The sequence below is a fragment of the Bison bison genome, unplaced genomic scaffold, assembly GCF_000754665.1.
Source record: "Bison bison bison isolate TAMUID 2011002044 unplaced genomic scaffold, Bison_UMD1.0 scf7180017864309, whole genome shotgun sequence".
NCBI lineage: Eukaryota > Metazoa > Chordata > Mammalia > Artiodactyla > Bovidae > Bison > Bison bison.
In genome coordinates, this window is record NW_011494881.1 from 2,830,901 (window position 1) to 2,858,234 (window position 27,334).

General features: G+C 34.0%; 1 protein-coding gene across 1 annotated transcript in view; it reads right to left on the reverse strand.

Moving 5' to 3' along the window:
- Positions 1-3,917: 3,917 nt before the first annotated feature.
- The window catches only part of SLC25A16 (solute carrier family 25 (mitochondrial carrier), member 16), a 29,059-nt gene continuing 5,642 nt past the window's right edge, over positions 3,918-27,334 (reverse strand). Inside the window, exons 2-9 of the mRNA XM_010852176.1 lie at positions 26,595-26,687; positions 21,596-21,729; positions 20,532-20,595; positions 15,684-15,805; positions 15,372-15,438; positions 10,996-11,158; positions 7,114-7,182; positions 3,918-5,564 (exon numbers count right to left, since the gene is read on the reverse strand). Coding sequence (XP_010850478.1) covers positions 5,408-5,564; positions 7,114-7,182; positions 10,996-11,158; positions 15,372-15,438; positions 15,684-15,805; positions 20,532-20,595; positions 21,596-21,729; positions 26,595-26,687 — 869 coding nt within the window. The 3' untranslated portion in view covers positions 3,918-5,407. The remainder of the gene's footprint in view (positions 5,565-7,113; positions 7,183-10,995; positions 11,159-15,371; positions 15,439-15,683; positions 15,806-20,531; positions 20,596-21,595; positions 21,730-26,594; positions 26,688-27,334) is intronic.

Below are 27,334 nucleotides of genomic sequence, written 5' to 3' on the forward strand. Positions count from 1 at the left end.
TGGGAGTTGGTGATGGACAGGGAGGTCTGGCGTGCTGCGATTCATGGGGTCGCAAAGAGTTGGACATGACTGAGTGACTGAACTGAACTGAACTGAACTGAGGAAGTAAAGATATTCTCCTTTGTTTTCTTCTTGAAATTCACCAGTTTATTCGTTTAGGTCTATGATCCATCTCAAATTAATTTTTGTGTGTGGTATGAGGTAGAGAATGAGTCATGTTTCCCCCCCACTCCATTTCCCCCCAACCATGTATATATCCAGTTTTCCCAGTAGCACCTGCTGAAAAGACTTCTCATCGCCCACTGGATTGTTCTGGCATCTTGTTGAAGAAAAAAATCAAATTAAATGCTGGTCCATTTCTGACTCTCAATTCTGTTCTTCTGATGTTCGTCAATCCTTGTGTCTGCACCCCATTGTCATGATTACTACAGCTGTAGAGTAAGTCATACAGACAGGTACTTTGTTATTTATAAGATTGCTTTGGACATTCTGCTGCTGCTAAGTCACTTCAGTTGTGTCCGACTCTGTGTGACCCCACAGACAGCAGCCCACCAGGCTCCTCTGTCCACGGGATTTTCTAGGCAAGAATACTGGAGTGGGTTGCCATTTCCTCCTTCATTGGACATTCTAGGTCCTTTAAATTTTTATACAAACTTTAGAATGAGTTTGTATAAAAATTGAATTGTATAAAAATTTGTACACAGTATAAAAATTGTGAGTTTCTACAAAAAGCCTATTGGAAGTATAATTGAGATTGCATTAGACTTAAAAATCGATTTGAGAATTGATTTCTTTAAAATATAGAGACCTCTAACTCATAAACCTGGTTTATCTCTCCATTTATATAGATTTCCTTTAATGTCTCTTAGCAACATCTTGTAATTATCAATGTAAAACTCTTGTATATTAATATTTTATTAAATTTAAACGTTTTATATTTTTATGCTACTTTAAATGGGATTGTTTTTCAATTGCTTCCTGCTAGTATATAAAAATAGTTTTTAAAATTTACCTTATATCCTGAGACCTTGCTAGTAATTGCAAGAAGTTGATAATAGTAGTTCATTAAGACTTTCTATGTAAATAATCATGTCATCTACAAATAGAGGAAGTTCTACTTCTTCCTCTGATCTTTGTTTTTAACTTCATTTACTTAAGTGAAGTGAAGCGCTCGGTCGTGTCCAACTCTTTGTCACTTCATGGACTGTAGCCTACCAGGCTCCTTGGTCCATGACTTTCCAGGCAAGAATACTGGAGTGGGTTGCCATTTCCTTCTCCATCATTTACTTAAGTTCACTGGTTAAACAGAAGTTCTGACACTGGGCATCTTTGCCTTCTACTGATCTCAGGGGGAAAACATTTAATATTTCAGCATTAAATATGATGCTAGCTGTAGGCTTTCCATGAATACCTGCTATGATTATCTAATCTATGTAAAAAAAATCATTTTAAAAATTTATTTAATCTTTTGGCCAAGCCATGCAGTATGTGGGATCTTGGTTCCCCAACCAGGGATTGAACTCATACCTCCTGCATTGGCAGCATGGAGTCTTAACCACTGAACCACCAAACAACCATTTTTTTAGCATATGAATTTTCATTTTGGGCAGGATTTTGTGAGGAAAGCTTTTCTTTGTCCATAAAGCATCATCAGGAAGCTGAGCGATCGACTTTGAAGATGCCTTACTCAAATGGCTGGCAAGTTGAGGCCAGCCTCTACAGGGACTGCCTAGCTTCTTCACAACATGCTGTGAGTAGCAGCAAACAGGGCTGGAGTAGACACAAGGCAGATGGACTTACAGGGCTGTATAAGATCTAGTAATGATTTTGTCTTTTATTCTAAATGCAATGGGAAGCCCTGGAAGGTTTTCAGCAGGGGAATAAAATTGCCTGATTATGGGGTTTTGTTGTTGTTGTTGTTTTAAGGGATTTATGTTTATTTATGGTGGCTCTGAATCTTCATTGCTGCACACAGGCTTTCTATAGTTGCGGCAAGTGGGGGATACTCTCTAGCTGCGGTGCCTGGGCTTCTCACTGCAGTGGTTTCTCTTGTTGCAGAGCACGAGTTCAAGGTGCTCAAGGACTTTCCGTAGTTGCAGCTCACGGGCTCATAGTCGTGGCTCACAGGCCCCAGAGCACAGGCTCAGTTAGTTGTGGCTTAGTTGTCCCATGGCATGTGGTATCCTCCAGGACCAGGACTGAACCTGTATCCCCTGAACTTGCAGCAGGCTCTTCACCACTGGGCTACCAGGGAAGCCCCTGCCTGATTATATTTTTACAAAGATCACTCTACTCTATCAGCAATTATTTGTACTTAGAAACAGAAATTAACAAAAAATTCAGACAATGGAGAAAATTCAAAAGACTCCAGCTAAACCAGTAACTAAAAAGAACATAAATTACCAATTTCAAGAATGGGGAAAACAACAAAGGCACTTTCCAAAAACTGTAATCATTCTATTAATTGATTTGTATTTCTTGACATATTAAGAGTTTTACCTGAATAGGAAGGACACTAGTGTGTCTACTAGCATCGTGTCTAATAGACTAAGCTGCAGATTCAGACTGGCTGAATCTGAACCGTAGATCCACCACTTATTGTGTGAACCTGGACAAGTTACTTGATCTCCCTGGGTCTCAATCATCCCAACTGTAAAAAAGGAGTATTTAATAGTACCATTCTTATCAGTATTGTTGCAGAAACAGAGTTAAGGCATCTGAAGTGCTTAAAATAAGCAACAGAACACAGTAAATCCTCAGGAAATACACAACTCATCATTTGTCATTGATTCCTAGTGCCTAACAGTGTCTGATATTCAAAGAATTGATCTGAGGAAGTGTTTAAATATATGGTTGCTATATAAGTGTGTCAGATATCATCGGCCCATTCTGCAAGGTGATGAATTATTCATGTAATATAGGTTTTATTATTTGCCATTCATCCTGGCTCAAATTAGCAGCAAGACATCTCTGTGGGGGGGAAAAAAAAAACTTTCTAAATTGTTCTTTCTTGGAGTGTGGTCTGGTCTGTGGAGCCACCCCAAGAGCCGGAGCTGTCATATCCCCTCTTCCACTTCCCGCTGCAAATAAAGGTCATTCGTACGGTAAAAAAATAAATAAATAAATAAAATAAATTGTTCTTTCTTTGCACTAGTAGTACCTCATTTCTTCCTACTAGAACATTTTCTCCAAAAACAGGGACCAAACCTTCCTTTAGCTCATCAGTAAACATCACTGAACAACTACTATGGTGCCATACACTGTGCTCCTTAAAAGGAGATGAAGGGATGACTCTGCCCATGAGAGAACCAACTAGGAGAACATAAGTAAACACGCAGTAACCAAAAAGTGTGGTACATACCCCGCCAGTGTAGTACCCAGAGATAGATGCTATTGGGAATCCAAACCACACTGTAAGGACCGCTGAGAGACGTCTCAAGGTATGCCCACAAAATGCTGACATAATCCCTGGCACACAAATCCCTGGTGCTGAATAAATGAATGTTGAGTACCCGGGGGAAAATGGGATAAGACATTACTATGTGTGTGTGTGTGTGTGTGTGTGTGTGTGTGTGTGTACATATATATATATCACCACTAAACTTTCAATCTCCACACAGGCCACCATTAAGAGCTAGGAAGGGTACATCACTCATCGATCCCTAGACAAAATCACTCTCCCATTCCATAGACCAGAGGGCTGTACCCACTAAAAGGCAAGAAAAGAATTACAATGGCAATCAAAACAGACATAGTCGATCTTCAAATGCAAGATAATCAATCAAGATTCACTTTGAGTTATCGATCTGAAATAAATAGATATAAATACTGTCATTATTTCAAGTATTCTTCCATTCTGACCACTTATGTTTATTTATGCTTCAATAGTGTAAATAGTTAAAAGAGAGGAGTAATTGTTGAGATATGAATAAAACTTATTTTTAATAACCTAGGTACTCTGTAACAGATATAGAATGCAAATTTTTATTTAAAAAAATATTTGCAGTCCTCCTTTATTGATAACATAACTGAGATACTTATTTTATACATTTAAATTATCTTGAGATTTGATAACAGTATTTAGCTACAGTGTAGCCCACAAATGAAAATATACAAAATAGTTTTAGGAACACATGTACACCTGTGGGTATACTTATAAATCATACAAAGATAAACATTTATTGTAAAATAAAGACTTTGAAAATGAAACCAGTTCATATAATTTCACCAAGATATGACAAGAAATCTTTATGCAAAAAAAAAATAAAAATTGAAACAGAAATAACACTTTCAACTTAGTTTTCTAATGCCTTAAAAATCATATTAACTCTACAAATTGCTATTTTGGAGGAGAGAACTATAACTGTTCCCCTCTCATTTTTTGTCATGCTTACAATAAAACATAAAAAAGTACTCTGAACATAATAAATGGAATTCCTACATTTTAAACCATTATACTATAAAGGATAGCAATTGAGCTCATGTTTTACATTTCTACTTAAGTTTATATTGCACTAAATTACTTTATGTGGAAGAACTAGTTGATGTGTCATAACATAATACCTCGGAAACATTCTTCAACATTCACATCTATATTAATGGATATTTCACAGTCCACTTAAATAAATTTTCTAACATACACCAAATCATCTAACAAAAACAAATCTATAATGCTAATTTGTTTTGAGAGCAAAGATACTCAATATTTACTATTACTGCCCTTGGGAAATACAGTGAAATTTAAAAACATACTTAAATCACTCAGAAACTGGAAATGACATTTGAGCAAGACCTGAAAATTCGTGACTTACTGATGAGTGTCTACATGGCTACTTTTTAAATACAATATTTATCAAAAATGAAGAGAAAAAGTGTTTGTCCTTCTATCCAGTGGAGCAGAATTATGAGAAGAGACATATGAATAATACTTCAATGCTGGCTTCTAACCTATGTTTCATATAACTTAAAATGTCAGTTCTCATCATTCTGCTGTAATATAACCAAGCCTGTTTATTATAATAACAAAAACCAATGTTACAGTCTTTGAAAATCATGATTATAATTAAAAGCTTGGAATAGCATAATAAAACTAATGGCAATCTCTTGAATTCAAGTTAGTTCTACTTTCAAATAACACTTTAAAATGGTTTCCAATAACCTTACTGATTAACCAGCATCAGCTTAGGAATTTTTTTTTTTTTGCAATGTTCTAAAATATAACTACTGGCATCAAAAAGTATAGTAAGCACTTTTGATTTGTGATGAATAGAAAAATCAAGTACTAAAATACCAGTGGTTCCTGTGACAGGGTAAATATCCCCCTTCAAGTAATGTTCTCCCCCAAATTAAATTAACATTTTATTTTTCCCTCTGAGAGTTTATAAAGGAAAAGAAATCATGATTTTTTTTAATTGAGGTGAAAAAACTGCTTCATAAGTTCATATGTTGTAAAAGCCACTGCCTGAGAAGGAACGCAGCGAATGTAATTAAGAGATAAACCACGATATAATCCTTTTCGAATTCCATGGTGTCCATAGACATACTTCATAGTCTCTCGCATGGTACTGAAAGAGAAAGATAAAATGATAACACCTTTATGCCCAGTCATGAAGAGACAACTTCAGAATCATAACAGCATTTTTTTAAAAGAAGCTAAAATTCCATCTTGAGTAGCCTTTGGAAAGCAAGTGTTAAAACAAGCTGAAAATTCACAATAAAACAGCAATTCATTCCGAACAAGATCAAAGCATTAGGCATAGAATTTTGGGGTTCATTAATACAATATATTTTGTCTGTATTATGTCTGTGACATTTACTAGCAACACAATTTCATAATAATATTTGAAATACTAATGTAGTCTTTTTAAAGGATATATGAACAGTTGCCCTTTAAGCTCTCATTTCTGCTCAAGTTGTGTGCTATAATGAGTAGATGTTATAGTACTAAAGCTTGAAGGACTGTCTTTCAGATTTCAGCAATGAAGACTTTCTTGTTTCAGTGTTCTTTCCTTTCAAACCAACATTTTGGGCTTTGTCTTTCTCTTTCAATATGCAATGTGGGCTGAAATCTTCAAAAAAATCTTTTGGGTGAATAAAGGCAACTCAAGTTCCTGAATAAATATTCTGCTCTTTCCCTGAGGGACAACACGTCACCAAACAGAATGATTCAAAAGTTATAAATTATAGAAAATTCTATAATGCTATGCTATGCAATAGTGTTAGCCACTAGCCATATGTGGCTACTGAGTACATGAAACTCAGTGGCAAATCCAAAACTGAAATGTGCCCTGAGTGTAAAATATCCCCTGGACTTCAAATATGTAGTATTTTTTTTAAGGGATTAAAAATTTAAATAAATAAATAAAAATGATGTAAAATAAGTAAATTTTATATACATTGGTTTATATATATATATATTTATATATATTGGTAAATTTTATATATATTGGTTTAAATAAAATATTTTAAAACAATTTCATCTGTTTCTTTTAATACTTTTTAAATGTGGTTACCAAAAAAATTTAAATTACATGTGATTCACATACTATTTCTACTTAACAGAGCTGCTCTAAAATGACTTTTTTTTTTGGCTTCATGCCTTGCTGGATTTAAGTTCCCCAATCAGGGGTCGAACCTAGGCCCCCACAGTGAAACTCCGAGTCCTAAACACTGGACTGTCAGGGAATTCCCTAAAATAAAATTTTAATAGGAGGATTGAAAGTGAAGTGTTAGTTGCTCAGTCATGTCCCACTCTTTGCGACCCCATGGACTGTAGCCTGCCAGGCTCCTCTGCCTGGAATTGCCATGGAATTCTCCAGGCAAGAATACTGGAGCTGGAGTGGGTAGCCACTTCCTTCTCCAGAGGATTTCCCCAACCCAGGGACTGAACCCGAGTCTCCTGCATTGCAGGCAAATTCTTTACCGTCTGAGCCACTAGGGAAACCCAATAGGAGGATTAGGACCTGATTAAATTCTTATAAAGTTAACCAAAGCACACTATGGGAGATAAAATTAAATCTCTAGACTGCTTATGAGATCACAGTCCTATCTCCCTACTTATTTTACACATTACATTTCCTAAAGAAATTGAACAATGACAAATGCAGAACTTACAGGCACTTTTCAAATTCTGGAAGAACAGCTCCTAACTGCATTCGCCGACGTGTTACATCAAATGGGTAGCTAAAAGAAGAAAAAGACAGAAGGACTTAAAAACGATTTTTAATTTTCTACTCAGCAATTATTGAATACAAAGTCCCATGTATGCTAGGAAATAATGTGTTCCTATTCTCTGATTATTTTGTCTAACCTGGGAGTCAGGATATAGGCACATGAATAAAACCAAATAACAAAACCGAGGTCTCTTTGCCCTTTGCAGAAGTGGTTCTCTTGGGTTTGGTGATTCTTCTCTTTCATCACCCAATGTCAAGTTCTCTTTATTCCCCAAAGGAAAGTGAAATGCACTTCCTGAAGAAATAAACTGAGTACTTTCCGCTGCTGTGACCCTAAGACAGGGTTTCTTAACTTTGTCACTACTGCCATTTGGGTTGGACCATTCTCAGTTGTGGGGGCTGTCTTGGGCAGTAGGATGTGTAGGTACATCTCTGGCTTCTGCCCAATAGGTACCAGTAGCACATCCCCAACTGTAACAACCAAAAATGTCTCCAGACATTACTAAACATCCACTAGAGGCAAAACCACCCCCAGTTAAGAATCACTACCCTAAGAGCATTCAGCAAGTGCCCTTGTATACAGCAGGCCAACAAAAAGTCTCCTTAAGGGTGCAATTTAACAATGCAGATGATTGTATTGAGAGGACAGAGGTAATTTTATGTGGAAAGATTGCCTGGTTCTGTAACTCCGTATGGTGGGACAAATGTTAACTAGACTTACTGTCATGATCATTTTGCCATATATACAAGTATCAAATCATTATGCTGTACACCAGAAAGTAATATAATATGTCAATTATACCTCAACTTACAAATTTTTAGGTTGTCTAAAATGAAATATACAAAAATAATCTCTTTGGAGTAAGACTCAGGTCATTTTTTAAATCATATTTTTAGGGCTAATATTGACTACTTAGGTCCTGTGCTAAGCAAGATAAAGTATATCATCTCATCCCATCTTTACATAATTGCATGAGACAGGTACTCTTATCTCAATGTTAAGAAAATTGAGTCTTAGAGACATTTTCCCTACCATAAAACTGCTTTCTACTTTCCTATTCAAAGCTCTCATTCATATATATATATATATAAATATAAAAGTGAAAGTCGCTCAGTCAGGTCCAACTCTTTATGATCCCATGGACTATACACTCCATGGAGTTCTCTAGGCCAGAATACTGGAGTGGGTAGCCTTTCCCTTCTCCAGGGGATTTTCCCAACCCAGGGATTGAGCTCAGGTCTCCCGTATGGCAGGTGGATTCTTTACCAGCTGAGCCACACATGTTATAAATACATATATAATATACACATAGTGATATATGAGAAAAATAAGTATATACTTCTATATACACTTAAATTTACTATGCAATAGTCATAATTTAAAAACCACCCATATACCAACCAAACAGCTTAAGAAATAACATTAGTAATAGATGAAGTGTGTTATACATCTCAATAGCATCTCCATTAATTACCAATCTTTTTTTTTTTGACCCTGCCTCAAGGCTTGCAGGATCTTGGTTTCCCAACCAAGGAACAAACCTATGCCCCCTGCAGTGAAAGTGAAGACTTCTAACCACTGGACCCCCAGGGAATTCCCCTCCATGAATTATCTTTAAAAAAAAAATCATTTATTTATTTGGCTGTGCCGGATCTTAGTTGCAGCGCGTGGGATCTTCAACCTTTGTTGCAGGATCTTTAGTTGGGACATGCGAACTCTCAGTTGCAGCACATGGGATCTAGTTTCCTGATCAGAGATCAACGCTGGGCACCTGCCAGAGCAGTCCCACGAACTATCGTTTAATGGGAGGTGGAGAGATAAAAAAATTTTGTGGGGAATAAAGGGACCAAAACCTCAACCTGAACAATTCAGTCTCTAAGCAGAAGATGTGTCTGGGTAGAAGAAATTGACTAATAGGGAGAAAGTAAGGAGACAAAGTACAAGGATCAGAACGAGGGAAGTAACAATGGGAAAGAAAGAAAACAACACTCCAGGCAATGTTCTTACGTAAAAAATTGCAAAACTGTTTGGATATGTGCAATGTGAAAAATGATTTCAAGGTATTATCAGGACTATAAGATTAATGGTTATCAGTAACAATAGGAAAGTTGGGGGCTAAGGACGGGCACGAAAAAGAAAACAAGAACGTAGTATATGAATTATGGAGTTTGCACTGACGACAGAAGTCCAGGTAGAAACATTCAAGAGGTTACCAGAGGGAACCGGTATGAAGATTTCAATAGAATTAGTTATCTGTACAGAGGTTGACCTTTGAATCCTTAAAGATAGATGAGCTACTCTAGATATTTACAGGAAGAGCAAAGGACTAAAGTCTGGCAAGGTCTTAACAGTATCAGCACAGATAGGGAGGAGGAGGAAAACAGGAATCAGCAAGATACCTGAAAAGGGAAAGGTGGGAGGATGATGGCCAAGAGAGGGCACTGTTTACAAAAACCAAGGAAACAAAACAATTAGAAAGAGGATAAAGGAACTGAGAAGAGCCACTGGATCTGTAAGAGTCAATGCGTGTAGAATACAAAGAGAAGTGGAAAAGAGAAGACAGATTTTAAGGCTCTAAATTGGAAGTAAATAATAAAGAAAAGGGCAGTAAAACCAAGAAGAGAATACAGAATAGCTAGAGGTGAGCATTCTCTCCAAATGAACAAGGTTCCACAGCTATATTTCTAAAAGTAAACTACACTTTTTTTCTTTACCTTCAACCTAGTCTGCTCCTACAAAGTATACTGAGTCTGCTTTCACAAAAGTAATCCTTAATCATAAACTTCAATGAACACCTTACCTTTCAGTACTTATCCTACTTTGACTTTTCTTTTTTCCATTGGATACTATTTTTTTTGAGCCTTTGTGACTCTAGTACTTCCTGTTGTCTTCCTGTTTTTCAGGATACTCCTCAGTCACAGAAATCTTTCCTTCTTCCTGTTCCTGAAATGTTCCTGCCTCATAGTATTCCAGCCTCATTTTATCTCATCTATCCAATCTCTCTTGGTCTACAGAAATTCTTAGAAGCCACCTTTCCATTACACTTTCCACCTAATTCATCTATGTCCCTAACTGGTTATTGTTTAGTCGCTAAGCCATGTCCGACTCTTTTGTGACCCAGTGGACTGTAACCCGTCAGGATTCTCTGTCCACGGGATTTCCCAGGCAAGAATACTAGAGTAGGTTGCCATTTCTTTCTCCAGGGGACCTTCCTGATCCAGGGATGGATCCTGGGTCTCCAGCTTAGCAGGTAGATTCTTTACCACTGAGCCTCCTGGGAAATCCCATGTCCCTAATACAACTTATATTAATATAGAGTTCCCTTGATTGCTACTGTCTCAATAAGAGTATTAGCTTCTTGAGACAACAGTTTTGTTCTTCCATTAGTGAAAATCCCAATGCTTAGCATAGTTTCTGGCACAAAGCAGGTCTTTAAGATTTACTGCAAGAAAAATTGTGCCTACACACACACATATATACACATACTCGATAAATGGCTCAGATTTCAGAAACCTCATATGGGCAAATTCATAAGAAAACATGGCTGAAGACTATACTCAGTGTTTCCTTCTAGCTTTCCTTTTCCTTTCTTTTAAAATCCACAGAAATTGAGTAGGTTCAAACTAATTTGGTCAATTTGGCACAAAGTTATTTATAATACGCTTTAAGGGCAGGTACATTGGAAAAATGTATTAAATTAATATTTATATTTTTCAAGGGATCCTGTTTTTAATAACCTATTAGAAAAAAATAAAATAACTAACCAATGCTAAAAATCAGGCTTGGATAAACGTATTTGACTTAAGTTGATTAGAAACTTACGATATTGTCTGTGCTATTGCTCCAGCAACACCTCCACAAAGTAAGTTTATGTGAGTTTTCAAAACTAAGACATTAGGATTGTCTGATGAAGGTCTGCCAAGAAGGGTGGGAGCATAGGAAAGCCCAACACTCTTTAAGGTACCAAAAGTAAAAAATGAAACACCTGAAAGACAAAATATAAATTCACCACGATGCTTAACAGAATGTAAGCTGTGAGAAGACACCATTCTTACATAATAACCAATTAACTCAAGGAACTAACTATGCATTTCCTGATTTCAGATATTTGGCTTAATCTAAGATGAAAAGATTTAATTAATGTTTATAAATAACCTAAAGACAACAAAATTACCACCTATAAAAAATTATAGCATTGGTCTTTCACGCACTAGTATAATGTTCAGTTCACTGAATAAAGGTAGTTGTTGAGTATAATGCCACCTTAAACATGAATAGAATTAAACAGTTTTGCAAGATTTCCCATAAGTAAAAGTTAAACTAATGATTAGTAATTTTAACTAAATATAACATATTTATAATAATGATGATAATGTAAGGAAGAGGCAACAAATTTAGAAGTGACAAAGCATTATTTCATTGTGTCTAATTTTGTCTTCAAGGAATAGCTATGACAATGAGTGACTCAGAAGACACATGGAATCTAATTAATACTGAGTTAAGTTATTGATAATGTGCAGTTGGTACTGGCTGAATATGTACATGATTTATTTTATAATAGAAACATTAAAAGTCATATGTTAAAAAAAATAAGCAAAATTCAAGCATTCCTATCAACTAAACATTACTCAAGAAATCTTGATATCTACTAAATTTTAAAAACATATTTAAAAAAATACTTAACCTTAAGAACAAATAAGCCCTAACAAAAATTCAGTCTAGAATAATAACTCAATATATGCATGTATTCTTTATAAAAAATTCTTATGAACTTATAGTATTAAAAATGATGATATACAACTTTAGAATACTCATACACTTTTATATTTGGGAAATCTACTCACCAAACTTAAACACAGAAACCTTAACTACAAAAATAGGTCACAAAAAGGAAATTCATAGCAAATTAAACACAAGTAAGAAAAAAATTGAAATACCTAAATTATGTAGAATGGTATTCAGTGAAATATGACAGATTTTTTAAAAATGTGAATAGTATTCAGAAATATGAAAAAGACTTGGGAAACTGGAAAAATTAAGAAACAAAATTATGTACAAACAATAACAATGTAAAAAATGTTTCAAAAATAAAACTAAGAACAAAAAATTAGAAAGAGAAGAACATATAGTAAAAAAAGTAAAGCTTTCTTATTCCAGCATAATGGCAATGAAGGTATTCCAAGTCTTCATCATTATAGAACAGCTATATCCATTGCTGGGCTTACAGAAAGGAATCCCTAGTTTCTAGGAATCCCTAGCAGCATCACCTTCCAAAAATATAATCTGAGGTCCACTTGGGAGTTGTGGCCCATGACAGAAGTGGAGTGACTCTACGTTTTGATACTAACAGTCAAGCCATTGAGACAGATCCTGCCGTTGGGCCTTGAGAAGATGGAATCACTGGGTCAGAAACTCAAATTAAGATCCAGTAACATGTTGGACTTCCCTGGTGGTCCAGTGGTTAAGACTCCACACTTCCAGTGCAGAGGCCATGCGTTCAATTCCTGGTTAGGGAACTAAGATCCCACCTGCCATGTGATGTGGCAAAAAAAAAAAAGGTAATAGAAACTCATAGTTAAAGACCACCCGAGAAAAAAAAAACCCACAGGAAATAACAAACTAAATAAACAAAGACCACCAGGAATAGGAGGAGGCAAATAAACTTCTATATTTATAAAAATTGGGGGAGTAAGGATTCAGGAAAACAAGCAAACAAGAAAGGAATAAAAAGAAACATAAAAAGAAAAACAACAAGAGGAAATCAATATCAAGGTAAAGAAACAAATCCAAATATATCAATAATCACAACAACCATTAAGTAGACTAACTGGCAATTAAAGATTTTACTGACAGGATTAAAAAAAATTCAGCTATATGATGATTACAAAATAAATACCTAAAACAAAAACATGCAAAAGTAGAAAATGAAAGGATGAAGAAAGATAACCCAGGCAAATATTAACTTGGGTCTAGGTTTAAAAATTATGAATTCAGGGAATTTGAACAACGACAATACACTAGATAACATTAAGAAAGCTTCATAATAGTAAGACAAATACCATATGATAGCACTTCTATGTGGAATCTGAAATATGACAAAATGAACCTATCCAAGAAACAAAATCAGAGACACAGAGATTGGTAGTTCCCAGGGGAGAGGGGGCTGGCGGAAGGGAGGCTGGGGTTAGCAGTTTCAGGCTTTTATATAGAGAACAGATGAACAAGGTCCTGCTGTGTAGTACAGAGAACTGTATTCAACTCCTATGATGACCCACAATGGAAAAGAATATATTTTTTAAAAAGAATGTAAAAATAAAAGTTTCATAATGGTCTGTGGTTATACTCACTAAAAAAAAAGCATAGAGCTGAATACTGGAAATATTGTGGGTGAAATATAATAAAGTGAATTTGCTTTAAAAAAAATTGGGGGGGGATAAAAGGTGAAGAGAGTAAGGAATGGGAATAGATAAAACAAGATGTCATCACGTGACCACTATGAAGTTAGATGGGTACACGGTGGTTCATTATACTACTGCCAGTTTTTGAATATGTTTGAAATTTTCCAATTTTAAGTAAAAACAAATGAATAAAATAACAAAGTCAAAGGATGAAACTAAAGCAGGTAGTTAAAGGAAAAAAAACCCAAAGGCCAAAAATTAATGAGGTAAGCACACAATTGAAGAATAAACCCAAGAGAAAAGAGATAACTAATGCATGAACAAGAATCCATGAAATGGAAAATAAAGGTAGACTAGAAAAGAGAAAGAAAGCCAAAACTGATTCTTTATAAAATCAGATAACCGATAAATAAAAAAACAACAGAACTACAGATAGAGCAGATGTGAAAAAAATATGAAGAAATAAGGAAAACCTTTTGCCAAGAAAGTTGAAAACAAACACAAAACAGTCAAGTTCAAAATGGTAAAGAAAGGTATGAATTACCAAAAATCACTCACAGAGACAGAAAACCTAAATGGTCATATAACCTACATGGTCATATAACCATTCAAGAAATTAAACCAGTATTTAAAAATCATCTCACAATAAAAACTTTCAAGAAACAGATAATTCTAATAATTTTATACAAATTGTTCCTGAGGATAGAAATGAGGAAATACTCTTCAACTCATTCTATGAGACCTATGTAACCATGATACCCAAACCACACAAGGATGTTCAAGAAGAGAAAATTGCAAACTAATCTCACACCTCACTCATAAATATAGATGTAAAACTTCTAAAAACAATTAGTGAATGGAACCCAATAGGATATAAAAAGATCACTGTATCATAACCAATTTGGGCTGACATTAGAACATCTATTAAAGTCATTCATCAAATTAATAGATTAAATGAAAAAACTTATCATATCAGTAAATGCAGAAAAGAGTGTCTGAAAAGATTCAACACCAGTTCAGATAAAAATTCTTACCATACTACCTCAACCTGATAAATAGTACATTAGGCTAAATAAATACTAGAAACATTTCCTTTAAAATTCAGTAATGAGCCAAAACGCCAACTATCACCACTTTTATTCACTGATGCACTGTAGATCCTTAGCTAGTACAGCAAGATAAACAGAAACAGACAAATAATGATTTGAACTGAAGTGAGAAAAATGATGTTATTTGCACAGGATGTGATGGTGCACACAGGAAATCCAAAGCACTTACATGGTAACTGGCTATAATACCAACAAGTAGAATGGCTAGCTATAAAATCATATAAAAATTAAATCAAGCAATAAACTTAAAACATAATGTTTGTAAAAGACACAACAAAGCTTATAAGGTGTCTATAAATATATCTAACAAAAAATGTCGAAGCTCTGTATGCAATTTCATTCAGACTTCCAACAAAGACTTTTGTACAACATCAAAAAATGATTCTAAAATGCATGTGGAATAGCAAGATATCTACAGTCCTTATATTACTCAAAAAAAAAGAAACATACGGTCAAGGGACTTGTCCTACCAAATGTAAGGACTTATTATAAAACTGCACTCTATTATTGTTTTAAGAAGTGACACTACAGATCACTGGGAAAAGAAGAAATTATTTAATCAATGGTTATCCTTAGAAAGGAAAAAAAGCAATTCTGGACAGATTAGGGGCTTAAATAATAAATGCTCAACTTTAAAATCATTCCTACAACAAAATGAAAAACCCAAGATGTTGCCAAATGTAAAACATACCTGCATATGGAGCCATTCCTAATATAGTAGGCATCAAGCCTCTGTAAAATCCAAGGAAACCACCTTCCTTTTGCATGAAGAAAAATTAGAAGTAAAATTACATTGAGCTCATTATGATAAATGCAAAAGAACAAAAGCATACATTATAATGGATATATTATCCTGGACCCACACTAAAACACAGATATGTTTTCATAATTATTATTAATGTTAATAATTATAAGTAAAAGAAAAACTACTTAGATAACATTAAAAATAATTGCCTAAGTATAAAAGGGCATGTTATAGACAAGAAAAGTAAAAATGAAATACCTTTGCATAAATCGTTTTGAATGCGTGAATAATTCCTGTATAAGTGTGTTCCCCTTTCACCTGGAATGCTAGGCGTACTCTAACCATGTCAAGAGGGTAAGTACAGATAACTGCTGTCATACCTGAAAAGAAAGTAGAAACTTAAAATGTGTAAGAATCATTTTATATATATATCAGATCAGATCCTATCATTAGTAATGTCTCAAATTATATAGTAATGATGAAAACCCAATGAAATCAAAGGTAATATTACTGACAGAATTATATAATAATTTCATCAGCTAAAAACCGTCTTTTCAAATTCTTGCCACTGTGAAGTTAAAATGTTAGCACCAAAAGACTACAGATCTTAGTGGATCATGAGTATTTTAAAAATTCTATTACTTGTCAGATAAGATATCAGAAAAGAAAAACTGACTATCTCCGTAGCAGTAGGCAGGACATTTGATGTTTTACTTATTTTTTCTAATCCTAAAATGGAGATATGCTTAACTTACCCAAAGAATTCTTTTAAATATAAAATAAGGGCACTTTTTTAAAAAAATTCAAAGCATAATCAGTATCTTCTTTTTAAAATTTAAGTAAGGGGAATTCCCTGGTGGTCTAGTGGTTAGGACTCCATGCGCTCACTGCCAAGGTCCTGGATTCAATCCCTGATCAGTGAACTAAGATACCCTGTGGCATGACAGAAAAAAAAATCTGAAAAATATATAATATTTAGATAAATTTGTTACTGACTAAACATAATAAGGGGCTTCCCTGATAGCTCAGCTGGTAAAGAATCCGCCTGCAATGCGGGAGACCTGGGTTGAATCCCTGGGTTGGGAAGATCCCCTGGAGAAGGGAAAGGCTACTGCTGCTGCTCCCACTCCAGTATTCTGGCCTGGAGAATTCCATGGACTGTAGTCAGATATGACTGAGCGACTTTCACTTTAAACATAATAAAAATATAATGTCCAAAGTAATAGAAACAATTTGTTTTAGGGATAAAAATCTCTTGTTAAGCTAATTTAGTTATTAAGTCCTAGATTTTTATCAACATATGACTTATAAAAAATTCCATAAACTAACAAGCTGAGTTTTTATTTTTATCTTCTTTATTGTAGTATAGTTGATGTATGAGTTATTTTTAAATTAAAAATAGTCTTCTATTTTTGTACAGCACCAAAGACTTGACCAAATCCACAGAGTTTCTGTATGACAGAGTACAATTTGAGACTAAATTTTCTGGTTCATATCACAACATATATTGCCTTCCCTATAATTACATTTTCTCAAACATTTACTTAATATTTTCTAACATTGAAATTTTTAGTTCAGAAATTCGAGCAGTCAGGGCTTCCCTGGTGTCTTAGTGGTAAAGAAGCCGCCAGAATGCAGGAGACACAGGTTTGATCCCTGATCCAGGAAGATTCCCACATGCTATGAAGCAACAAAGCCTGTGCACCACAACCACTTACCCCAGGCTCTAGAGCCCATGCTCCATAACGAGAAGCCACCGCAATGAGAAGCCCACCGCAACTAAAGAGTAGCCCCTATTCGCAGCAACTAGAGAAAAACTCCTGCTGCCATAAATAAAATTATTTTTTAAAAAAGAAGAAGAATTCCAGCAGTCCAGTTGTTGGAAATGTCAATCCTTCATTTCAGTCAATTTGATTTTAAGCTCTCCATCTGAGCTATTTGTTTTCAAGCTATTCATTTCCCAATTATTTAACATTTTTTTTTTATCTATTGGTATTCAAACTAGTCATGTCTAGCAGTCCAGGCAGTGACTTTTCTAAATGGCCTCTTTTAAGTCTGAATCTAAACCAATACAGTGCAAATGTGATGTTCCTAAGACAAGGTTTGGCGGTAATACCATGTTTAATTCACAGCAAATATCTTATTATCCAGATATTTTAAAAACTACATATTTTGCAGCGTGGTTTAATTTTTTGCAGCTTGTGCTAAATATTTTACAAGGGAAATTTTTTTTTTTTTTACAAGGGAAATTTTAACAAAATAAAATGAAGAGAGATTTTCTATAAATAAGTTTCATGTTTATTGAAATGGTTCATATTAAGGAGTTTAACAACTATAGAAAAGAATTTAAAAACTGACCATTTTTTAAGGCTTGATCATAGTGACACAACTTGGTTAAACATCAGATTTTGCTAGAATTTATTTATCCAAATCATCACTATTCATTTTATTTTTTAGTTGTAAACTTTTACAACTCCTGTATTTTTTTTCTGCTTCCTATCTGGATCACTTTTGTCTTTCCTTTCCCATTTGCTCTCCCAGACTTTATTTATTTCTTCTTTCCTCTTACATGCCCTCAAGCCTTCTCATTGTCTTCTTACTGGCTTCAAGTGGCTTAACATGAAATAAATGGATTAACAAAGTGACCAAAATTTTTTTTCTACAGTAAACTCTGTAGAAAATGAGGTCATCCAGAAATTTGTAAAGGTAAAGGAGGCATTAGCTTAAAAGCTGTAACACTATAAGTCAGGCTGAGGAGCTGCCATAACATAACTATACCTCAGAGAATGGTAAAAACAATGCCTATGATTACTATAATACTCAACTGATGATTTAGTTTTACAATTTTTCAGCCAGTTGATTTCAGCATGTTTTTATATGGTGTGTTTCTTTTGAATTTGAGCAATTAATCAAATCTTCCTAAAGAAAAACAAAATCTTTTAACCAGGATGTTTAAAAATTACAAATTTTGGGGGGGGGGGAGTGTGCAGGGGTTGTTGTCTGATATTTCTAAAAGCAACTCAATGATTTAAATGTAATTTTAAACTTTAGAATTTAGCAAGAAAATTTTCAGTACTTTCATACTCTGATAAATCTTGAAAATCCCTGAAGATTTTAAATATGTTTATTTATCCTTGGAATAAGTGGGAGGTGAGAACTATTCTTCTGATAATCATATTTTACCCTTCACTCGAAGTATAAAATTATGAAGCCCTAAGTAGAGAAAAGATTATGACATCTTACATTGTTCAAACAAAAATCAATACTGCGCTGTAAAGTAAGTTTGAGGTTATTCAACTAAGTTCTGATTCACTTCATGATGACTCTGTCAATGCTTTTTTAAAATACCACACTGGACTTCAGTGGTGGTCCAGTGGTTAAGACCATCCACCTCCATTGAAGGGGGTGAGGGATCCATCCCTGGTCAGGGATCTAAGACTCCACCTGCCCTGGAACAGCCAAAATAATAATAATAAATTAAAATTAAAACATAATTGAGGGGCTTCCCTGGTGGCTCAGGGGTAAAGAATCCACCTGCCAATGCAAGAGACACGAGTTCAATCCCTGGTCCAGGAAGACTGCACATGCTGTGAAGCAACGAAGCCCCTGCGTGCACCACAGCTACCGAGCCCTCCTGCCCAACAGCCCGGCTCCACAACAAGAGAAGCCACCGCAGTGAGAAGCCTGCGAACCACAACCAGAGAAGACTGCGGCAACAAGGCCTAGCACAGCCAAAGCCTTTAAATAATTTATAACTGAAGTGCCTTTGGTTTATTATTACTTTCCAGTATATAGTGAAATTTTGATGTTAAGATGACTTTCATTTCAGAAAAATGAAGCTGAAAGCACCAAATGAACATGCTATTCCATCAATAATCAAGTGTCATGAAAAGAAAATAATACAAAGCAGGATTTAACTCATAATCCTACTTCATCTTTCCTACAACCCTGAAAGAAAGAGTTTGACCAGTCACTTATAAAATTTAAGAGACAAAAAATTTTTAAAGTGATGTTAGAAATGATAAATTATAAGATTTGAAAACTTTATTAAAATTTTCCTTCTGTAAAATGAGAGATAATCATAGCACTTCCTTCATAGTATTGTTCTTTGAACTACATGTCAAGTGCCCAAAGATTACAAGTACTCAGGTCTGTGACCAGTACAAAGAAAGTGCACAATACATGTTAGCACTGTCATGCCAGTGTGAAATACCAGTTGACAGAAAGCTGTTGCTCCAGCTCCCAAGATCTGCCCCCATCATGCCTGTGGTAGTCCTCTCCCATAACCAGAACTCCCACCACCACCACATACCATTTCCTGATCCAGTCATGAAAAAGTTAACTGGAGGCTTTCAAAACCTGCCCTATTTTTTAGCATCTCTACAGTTGTTTTGCTGAACATTTTGAACACTATTCCTGGTTATTTTTTTCTACTTACTGATCTGGGGTCAGCCTATCAGAAGTAAAAAAGAACTAAGTAAACATTGGATAAGGCAAAACTATGGATAAGGTAGGTCAGGTTGCACACTGTAAATCTAGGTCCAAAAAAAATCAAAATCCTATAAACCTTGTGATATCCACAAAAATTTAAGATTTTGATATATCACCTTCCCGTGGTCTTAATAATGGTACATTCTTACCTTAAAATACAATACAGTTATTTACAAAAATAAGAAAGATCTATGTACTGATACAGGAAAGAGTCTTGAGATAACTGTAAAAGAAAAGCTCTAATCCTATAGAATAGTATTAGAAAAAAAGCATAACATAAGAAACTGCTATTAATAATATGACTGCTTCCAGGGAGTGGAACTATTTTTCATTGTATAGGAATATGTATTACTATAGCCATTATAATTTTAAAAATTTTTTTGAAAGAAAAAAATACACATTTCCAGAAGTAGATCTGTCAAAAGGAACATATGTTTCACATAGTTTTAAGTGCAGACTACTCCTTACCATCTCCTACTGTAAAAGCCTCTGAGTTGGGATATAAATGATTTCTTGCATAATTGAGCATAGGAAGATAACAAATGTGTGCTATGTGATCAATGTCACACATACCAGGAAATTAATTTGCAGAAATAAAATATACCCACTCCTTACCTGCCATGGATCCAGCCATTAATCTGTGCACATGACCAGAAACTCCCAGTTTTGTAGTAATTAGCTAGAAACCAAAAACAACAAATTAAATGAGATATTTCTTAAATGCTGCCAACTTCACTGTTTAATGATAAAGACTGTTTTCAAAAGGGTTTTAGAACTAGCTTTTAAAAAAAAAAAAAAAAGGAAATTAGTACTGAATGTGAGTGAAATGAGCACAATTATATAAAGCTGAGCAGTGTTATATCACATCAAAAGGAGGTCAGTTATTTCCTCTGTCGCAACCTCTGTCGCAAAAGAGTCGGACACGACTTAGCGACTAAACAACAATTTCCTCTGTAGCATCTGCTCTGATTATGCACTTTGACAGAAACAATATTGCCAAATATACTATACTACACACTGATGACCACAAATACTTAAAGTGTGAATGGCATTAGTAGGAATAAAATGTAAATGAAGCATTTATGGAGGTCTTGATATAATAGCACTGACTCTGTCTGACTAGGTTAGAATGTTGTTCCCAATCTCTACTGCTTACTTTTCATTTTAAGATACCCTGTGATGTAATGCATTTAATCCCTTTCTACACTAAGATGTTTGAGAGGATAAACTTTCAGTCAGGCAGAGAAGAGAAACTTAGTACATGGGGAAAGGTGTTAACTTATAATGTCACTTAAAAACAGACTTTCACAATATGGGTTCACTATTTTATTTATTAGGAAAATCCAAAGGCTCAATTATTCCTCTCCTACAACTGAGAAACAAAAAGCACATCAAAAAGCTATTGATATTTTACGGATTTACTATTATCCACTTGGCTCTTCTTCATAAGTCTGAACACAAACAATCTAGTCAAAAATGACTAACAATTCTGAAACAGATAACTCCAAACTCAAGTTATACTTAAAAGTTTAAATTATCAGAAGTCTTATTCCTTCAAAAAGGCATTACTTTACCCATTCATCCAAAGTAACATTAAAGGCCAAAGCAAATGCCTTGACAACTAAGTATGCTATTCAAAGATATAAAAGAGGAAAAAAAAAAGATAAAAGTTCAAGTACCGTTTTATATTGCTCAAATGCCATAAACTGGATTGCACCATAGGGAAAAATTCGAATCATCATTGCACCATTCCCTTTATACAATCCAAGGTATCCCTCCTTTTTGGGAACAGCACGCAATGTAGAAAATACTCCTATTTTCAGAAAGATTTTTAGAAGAGAAATACTATTACAACAGAGAAAACTACCTAAATCCAAATTTTCATGACAATCACAGATAAAAATTACTATGCTATCATTCATGATGTAATTTTGCTTGACGAATTACATGAATAGTAATTTCTGTATAACACTTAAAGCTACTTAAAATACATCATATGTCCAAATAACACAAACATTCCTCATGTAAACATGTCGAACATGACTGAGTGACTAGCACAGCATGTAAACATGTAAAACATAGCAAGAATAGCTACAAGTTTTGGTAAACTGTTAATTAAATCTAAAATAACCCAAAAAATTAATAGAAATTATATTCAAAGTCCAGATATTGCAATGCAGATGACTAGGTATCTAGAAGGATGAAGAAGGTTTCCTAGACTGACCCAGATACATATGTGGTTTGTTCAAGCAGGAAACTGCTAATAAAAGAAACAAAAAACCTACAAATTAAAAACTATTTACACAAGTACACAGCACCACCTATGATATATTCTTACCATAAATAAAAAATGAACCTATATCCAATCAAAGTCTAGATTTAACTATCACTTTACAGAAAATGTGGGTGATACAAGAAGACACTAAATAATATGGGACACTGGCGGTCCAGTGGTTAGTTCACTCATTAGTTAATTAATTAATTTCTAAAAATAACATGGGACATAATAACCAAATTCAGACCATGGAGGATTCTATAGGATAAATAACCCAGTTTTCTTTCCCCATAAATAAACAGGAAAAAAGTAAAGAAGTATAGGAAAATGTTATAGGCCACAAACAATATATCAACCAATTCTAACACTGTAACATATGATGTCATATGAATCCTGATTAAACACACAAAGTGTAAAAACAAAAAGAAAGTTGACAAGACTTCCATGGAAATCTGAACATTTAATGAATATTATATGTTAATAAGGGCTTCCCTGGTGGCTCAGAGGTTAAAGTGTCTGCCCGTAATTATTATTATTATTATTTTGGGGGTGGTCTTTCTAGTCTAGAGATGTATGCTGAGGCAATTATGAATGGAATAATATCTGGAGCTTAACTTAAAATATATGCCAGTGGAGAGAGGGAATGGTATAAGAAATAGAATTGACCATATGTTGCTAATTGTTGAAGTACAGTAATGGAAACCTGGGTCTCATTATATCATTCTCTCTACTTCTGTATGCTTGAAAGTTTCCATAATAAAAAGTGAAAAAAAAAAGCTAAATTCAGGGCAAATTTTTATTAATAGTATACTTCAATTAGTACAGATAAAAGACTAACTTCTGGTCTGACATATTGATGTTTATTATTCCAATAATACCAATCATTAATTCTGTTTGTAGTACAGACTTCTACATTCCATTATTAAACTATTTAAATTATATCATTAAACTATTTAAGTTCAAGTTTCCTTCCAAATTTTCCAAACAAAAATTTTATCAAATATGAAGGTAAATTTCAAAGTTTAGAATTCAAGAAACCTTTTGATCTCTTCCCAGAAATTAAAACTGGTAGGTACTTATTAATGTCCAAGAAAAGATAAACCCTAAAGCATTTTTAATAAACAGATATCTAAGTGAACTAATTATTTAAAATAATTCTATTTATATAAACATATATACATATAATACATAAAGTTCTTCCAAAATATATGAATAATAAAACTAAATATATTTAGACACCACCCCTAAGATCTATCAAAAACACCTTCCTGCTGGAAGAGAAGACTAACATTAAGCTCAGTTTAAGATACTCAAATGTGTTTTTAACAATTTAGGGGTAATTAAATTTAGAACAATGGCCACAGAGCAGGAACAGGAAGCATAGATCAGGTTTCAACTGTACTGATAATGCTTATTTCTGAAGTTCTGTGTGGCTCCAAATATGTTTATTAAATTATTCTCTAAGACTCTTTGTTACAAATATTTAAAGAGAAATAATTAGTAGAAGTGAAATAGAGTACTTTCAAAAAAAGGAAATCAGGAGACAAAGAGCAAGGGAGGGTGGCTGGGGAGGACACAAGAAAAGCACAATGAACAGAAAACACAAATCTATAATTGAAAAAGAAATCTAAATTATATAAATTCTTCTGTTAAAAGCCAAAGACTCTCAAATTCTGTTAAAAGGCCAAGTCCAGCTATATGCTTTTCACAAACATCTCACCTAGGGAAAAAAAAAAAAAAAACACTGGATGTTGAATGTTTTCAAATGGCATTTAAATATCCCTTGAGATAATTACACTGTTTTTTCTCCTTCAACCTATACTCTGTACTATTATTACTTTGGGAAATTGAGATTTTTCTTTATGGTATAACACTGAACGAATTTTTGCATGTGTTATAAGCATATTTGGAAAGAATATATATTCTCTGTAGGGTGCAAAGTCTTCTGTGTCTATGTTATATCAAGCTTGTGTGTTATTTAGATCCTTTTCTATATCCTTCTTATTTTTATCAAGCTAGAATTGCAAGGAACATTTAATAAAATATAAGCATACGCTTGTGTATATACACATAACCTCTGAAGGGAAATGGAAGAAAATTATAAAAATGCTTAATTCTAATGAAGAGATAAAGAGGGAGAAAGGTGTTTGCTTTTATACTTTATGAATTATGAACTTGTGAAAATATTGTACATTCAAAAAATAAAAATAAAACATAAAGACAGCAAAATTAAGAGGATTTTTAAATAAGCCTATTATGATTCAAATCCCTATTTTTATATCACATTGGTTATAAAAAGTTAAATGGAGGTCAAAGATTTTCAATATATTACAAGAAAAAAATTCCTTACACTCATTGCAAACTGGGGAAGAAGAAATTCTAGTTATAACCCTTGTTTTTCATTTGGTCAGAATAATTTTGATTCAAAATAAAGTTTTTGATGCCTTGGAAGTAATGCTATACACTTTTTAAAAGAAGCTAAAGTGGAAGTCTTATTCAATAGCATATCTTTTTCATCTTTGTGAAAAATCATGTTTGCTTTTAAATTTAAGCAAAGCTTAAAAACTACCTTATGCATGTAAAAAGGGAGGCATCCAGAATAAAATGCCCAACAACATTTTTCAAATAAATTAAAAAGCCACTAACACTTTTTTTTGGGGGGGTTGTATATTTCAAAGATACATGAAAGTACACCAATATGTTCATTGCTGCATTCCAGGAATTCTATTTCAAATTCTGAATGCCTTGTAGGGTACACTGCAACCCATGGCATGCAGCCCTGTAGAGCGTGAAATCTAATGTGAATATGTAACCTAATGATTACAAATCAGGAAACAAAACAACATACATCAGCATGGGGAGAAGTTTAAAGGAATGAAACAATACTGCTCAGACATTCATATGTTGGGTCATTGTTAAACACCACCAGATACTGAGTAATATAACTCCTTTCATCCTCAATTTAGACAACAAAAGAAAATCATTTCCTTCCTTTCCAGTTTTATATATAGTCTCTCAACAATTTCAAATATCTGATTCTTTCTATACCTGAGTGAGCAGTAGGACACGGAGATATTAGCAATTTTTTTCTTTCAATTTAAAGAGCAGATTTATTTACTGACAATAAAATGAGCCACAATAAATAAAAATAAAATCACATTTTAAAAACCCAATTGTTAAAATAACTGAATTATTCACTCTGTTAAATATCCTTCTTATAAAATGATGGATAGATTATGCAGAGTATACATCACTGAAGCATAAAACTGTAAAAGCAACGGAGTGTTTGAGTTAGTTGCCTTGACCTAACCTTTTTCTTGGTGTCTGTCCACATTAATTTTTTTGTTTTAAATCTTTTGCTCTCTAAAAGTTAATATATGTTCAATATGTATTACAAATAAGCTTAGAGGAAAAAAATTACCTATAATCTCACCATTGAAAATTAAGCACTTAACGTTCATATTTCTCCTTCTAGCATTTTCTCTAAACAGACATTTACTTAGACAAAATGCAATGTCATTAGATCATTTGCAATATTTTTTCATTTAACTGTTATAAACATCCTTCCTAGTCAGTTAATATTCTTTTATAATTTTTATAATTGCAAAAGAGTCTATAATATGGACTTATTTATTTAAATAATACTTATTATTTAACTTAACCAATTCTCTATTATTAAACATTTTGGTTGGCTCTTATTTTTTAAACCAACAGAAATAATACTTTGATTCTTGTATATACCTCTTTGAGCATATTTCTGATTACTTTCTTAAAACAACTTCTAGAACTAGAATTGCAAAGCCAAAGAGGACCTGTCTTTTCAAGACTTTGATGCATATTATCAAAATGCCCTCCAAAAAGAGCTATAAAAAATTCTTATTTCCACCAATGATATGTTATTAGAGTGTCCAAGTTAATTAAAATAGCTGATTTTTATGTCTGTAAGGAACAACTAAGGGCTTGATATTTCTTTAACAATGCAAGTTTATCAATATATACTAACTGCACTGGATTCTGTTTGTCCTAAGGTATCTACAACACACACTTAAGCGTTTAAAGGAACAACCTAATCTGTATCACTAACTGTATTTTTTTTTAATCAAGCTAAGCTGTTAAGTGTGTCTGTTAAGGATGTGATTTGTTAATCTCCATAAACAAATATGTAGTAATTACTTAAATGATTCAAAGATTTTAGTTCAGAGTACATTAGTACCCTAAAATGATAACTACATAACCACTATCACAAATGAAAATATTAAAATGGTAACAGCTACATCTCCTGCAAATTTGCCTCCAAACTTGAACTCCCTTTTGTGTCCTCTTTCCGCTATAATTCACAACTAGAAACCAAGCCAGCAAAAGGATAACATTTTCATTTTTATCTTCAGCATCTGTCAACTCACCCAAATGTCTGTAATGGTGGTTGTGAGCTTGTAACAAAACCTTTACTCGATCCAAGGGAGCAACTGTTGTTTTGGCACAGCATCCAGCAATACCTACAAAATTTGAAAAGATCAGGAAGACATGGCATACCATTTCTTTCCAAACAGAAATCATGATTAAATTTATTTGGCTAATAAACAAATAATAAATAAACAAATTTGGCTAATAAATAAAAAATAAATAAATTCAGACACAACTGAACAGATGCGAAGAACTGACTCGTTGAAGAGTCTGATGTTAGGAAAGATTGAAGGCTGGAGGAGAAGGGGAAGACAGAGGATGAGATGGTTGGATGGGATCACCGACTCAATGGACATGAGTTTGCGTAAACTCTGGGAGATGGTGATGGACAGGGAAGCCTCGCGTGCTGCAGTCCACAGGGTTGCAAAGAGTCAGACATGACTAAGCAAGTGAACTGAACTGACTGATTCAGCTAGCAAACTCTAATCTCTCATTTGATCCCCACAAATAGAACTGCCCAGAAGCAGAGATATGAAGACGATTGGCTCCCATTCTCTATAACTTAATAATTGAGCATGTCAGGCTTGAAAATAAGTTCAAAGAGTATAAATCTGCCCCTTAATTGCTGATGAACACTGGAATCTTGCTAAATGTGGTGATGGGACAGACACTTGGAGGTATTTACACAGCTACAAGACTCTGTTTGAAACATCTTCTTCTGGATGACTTCTCATAGAAA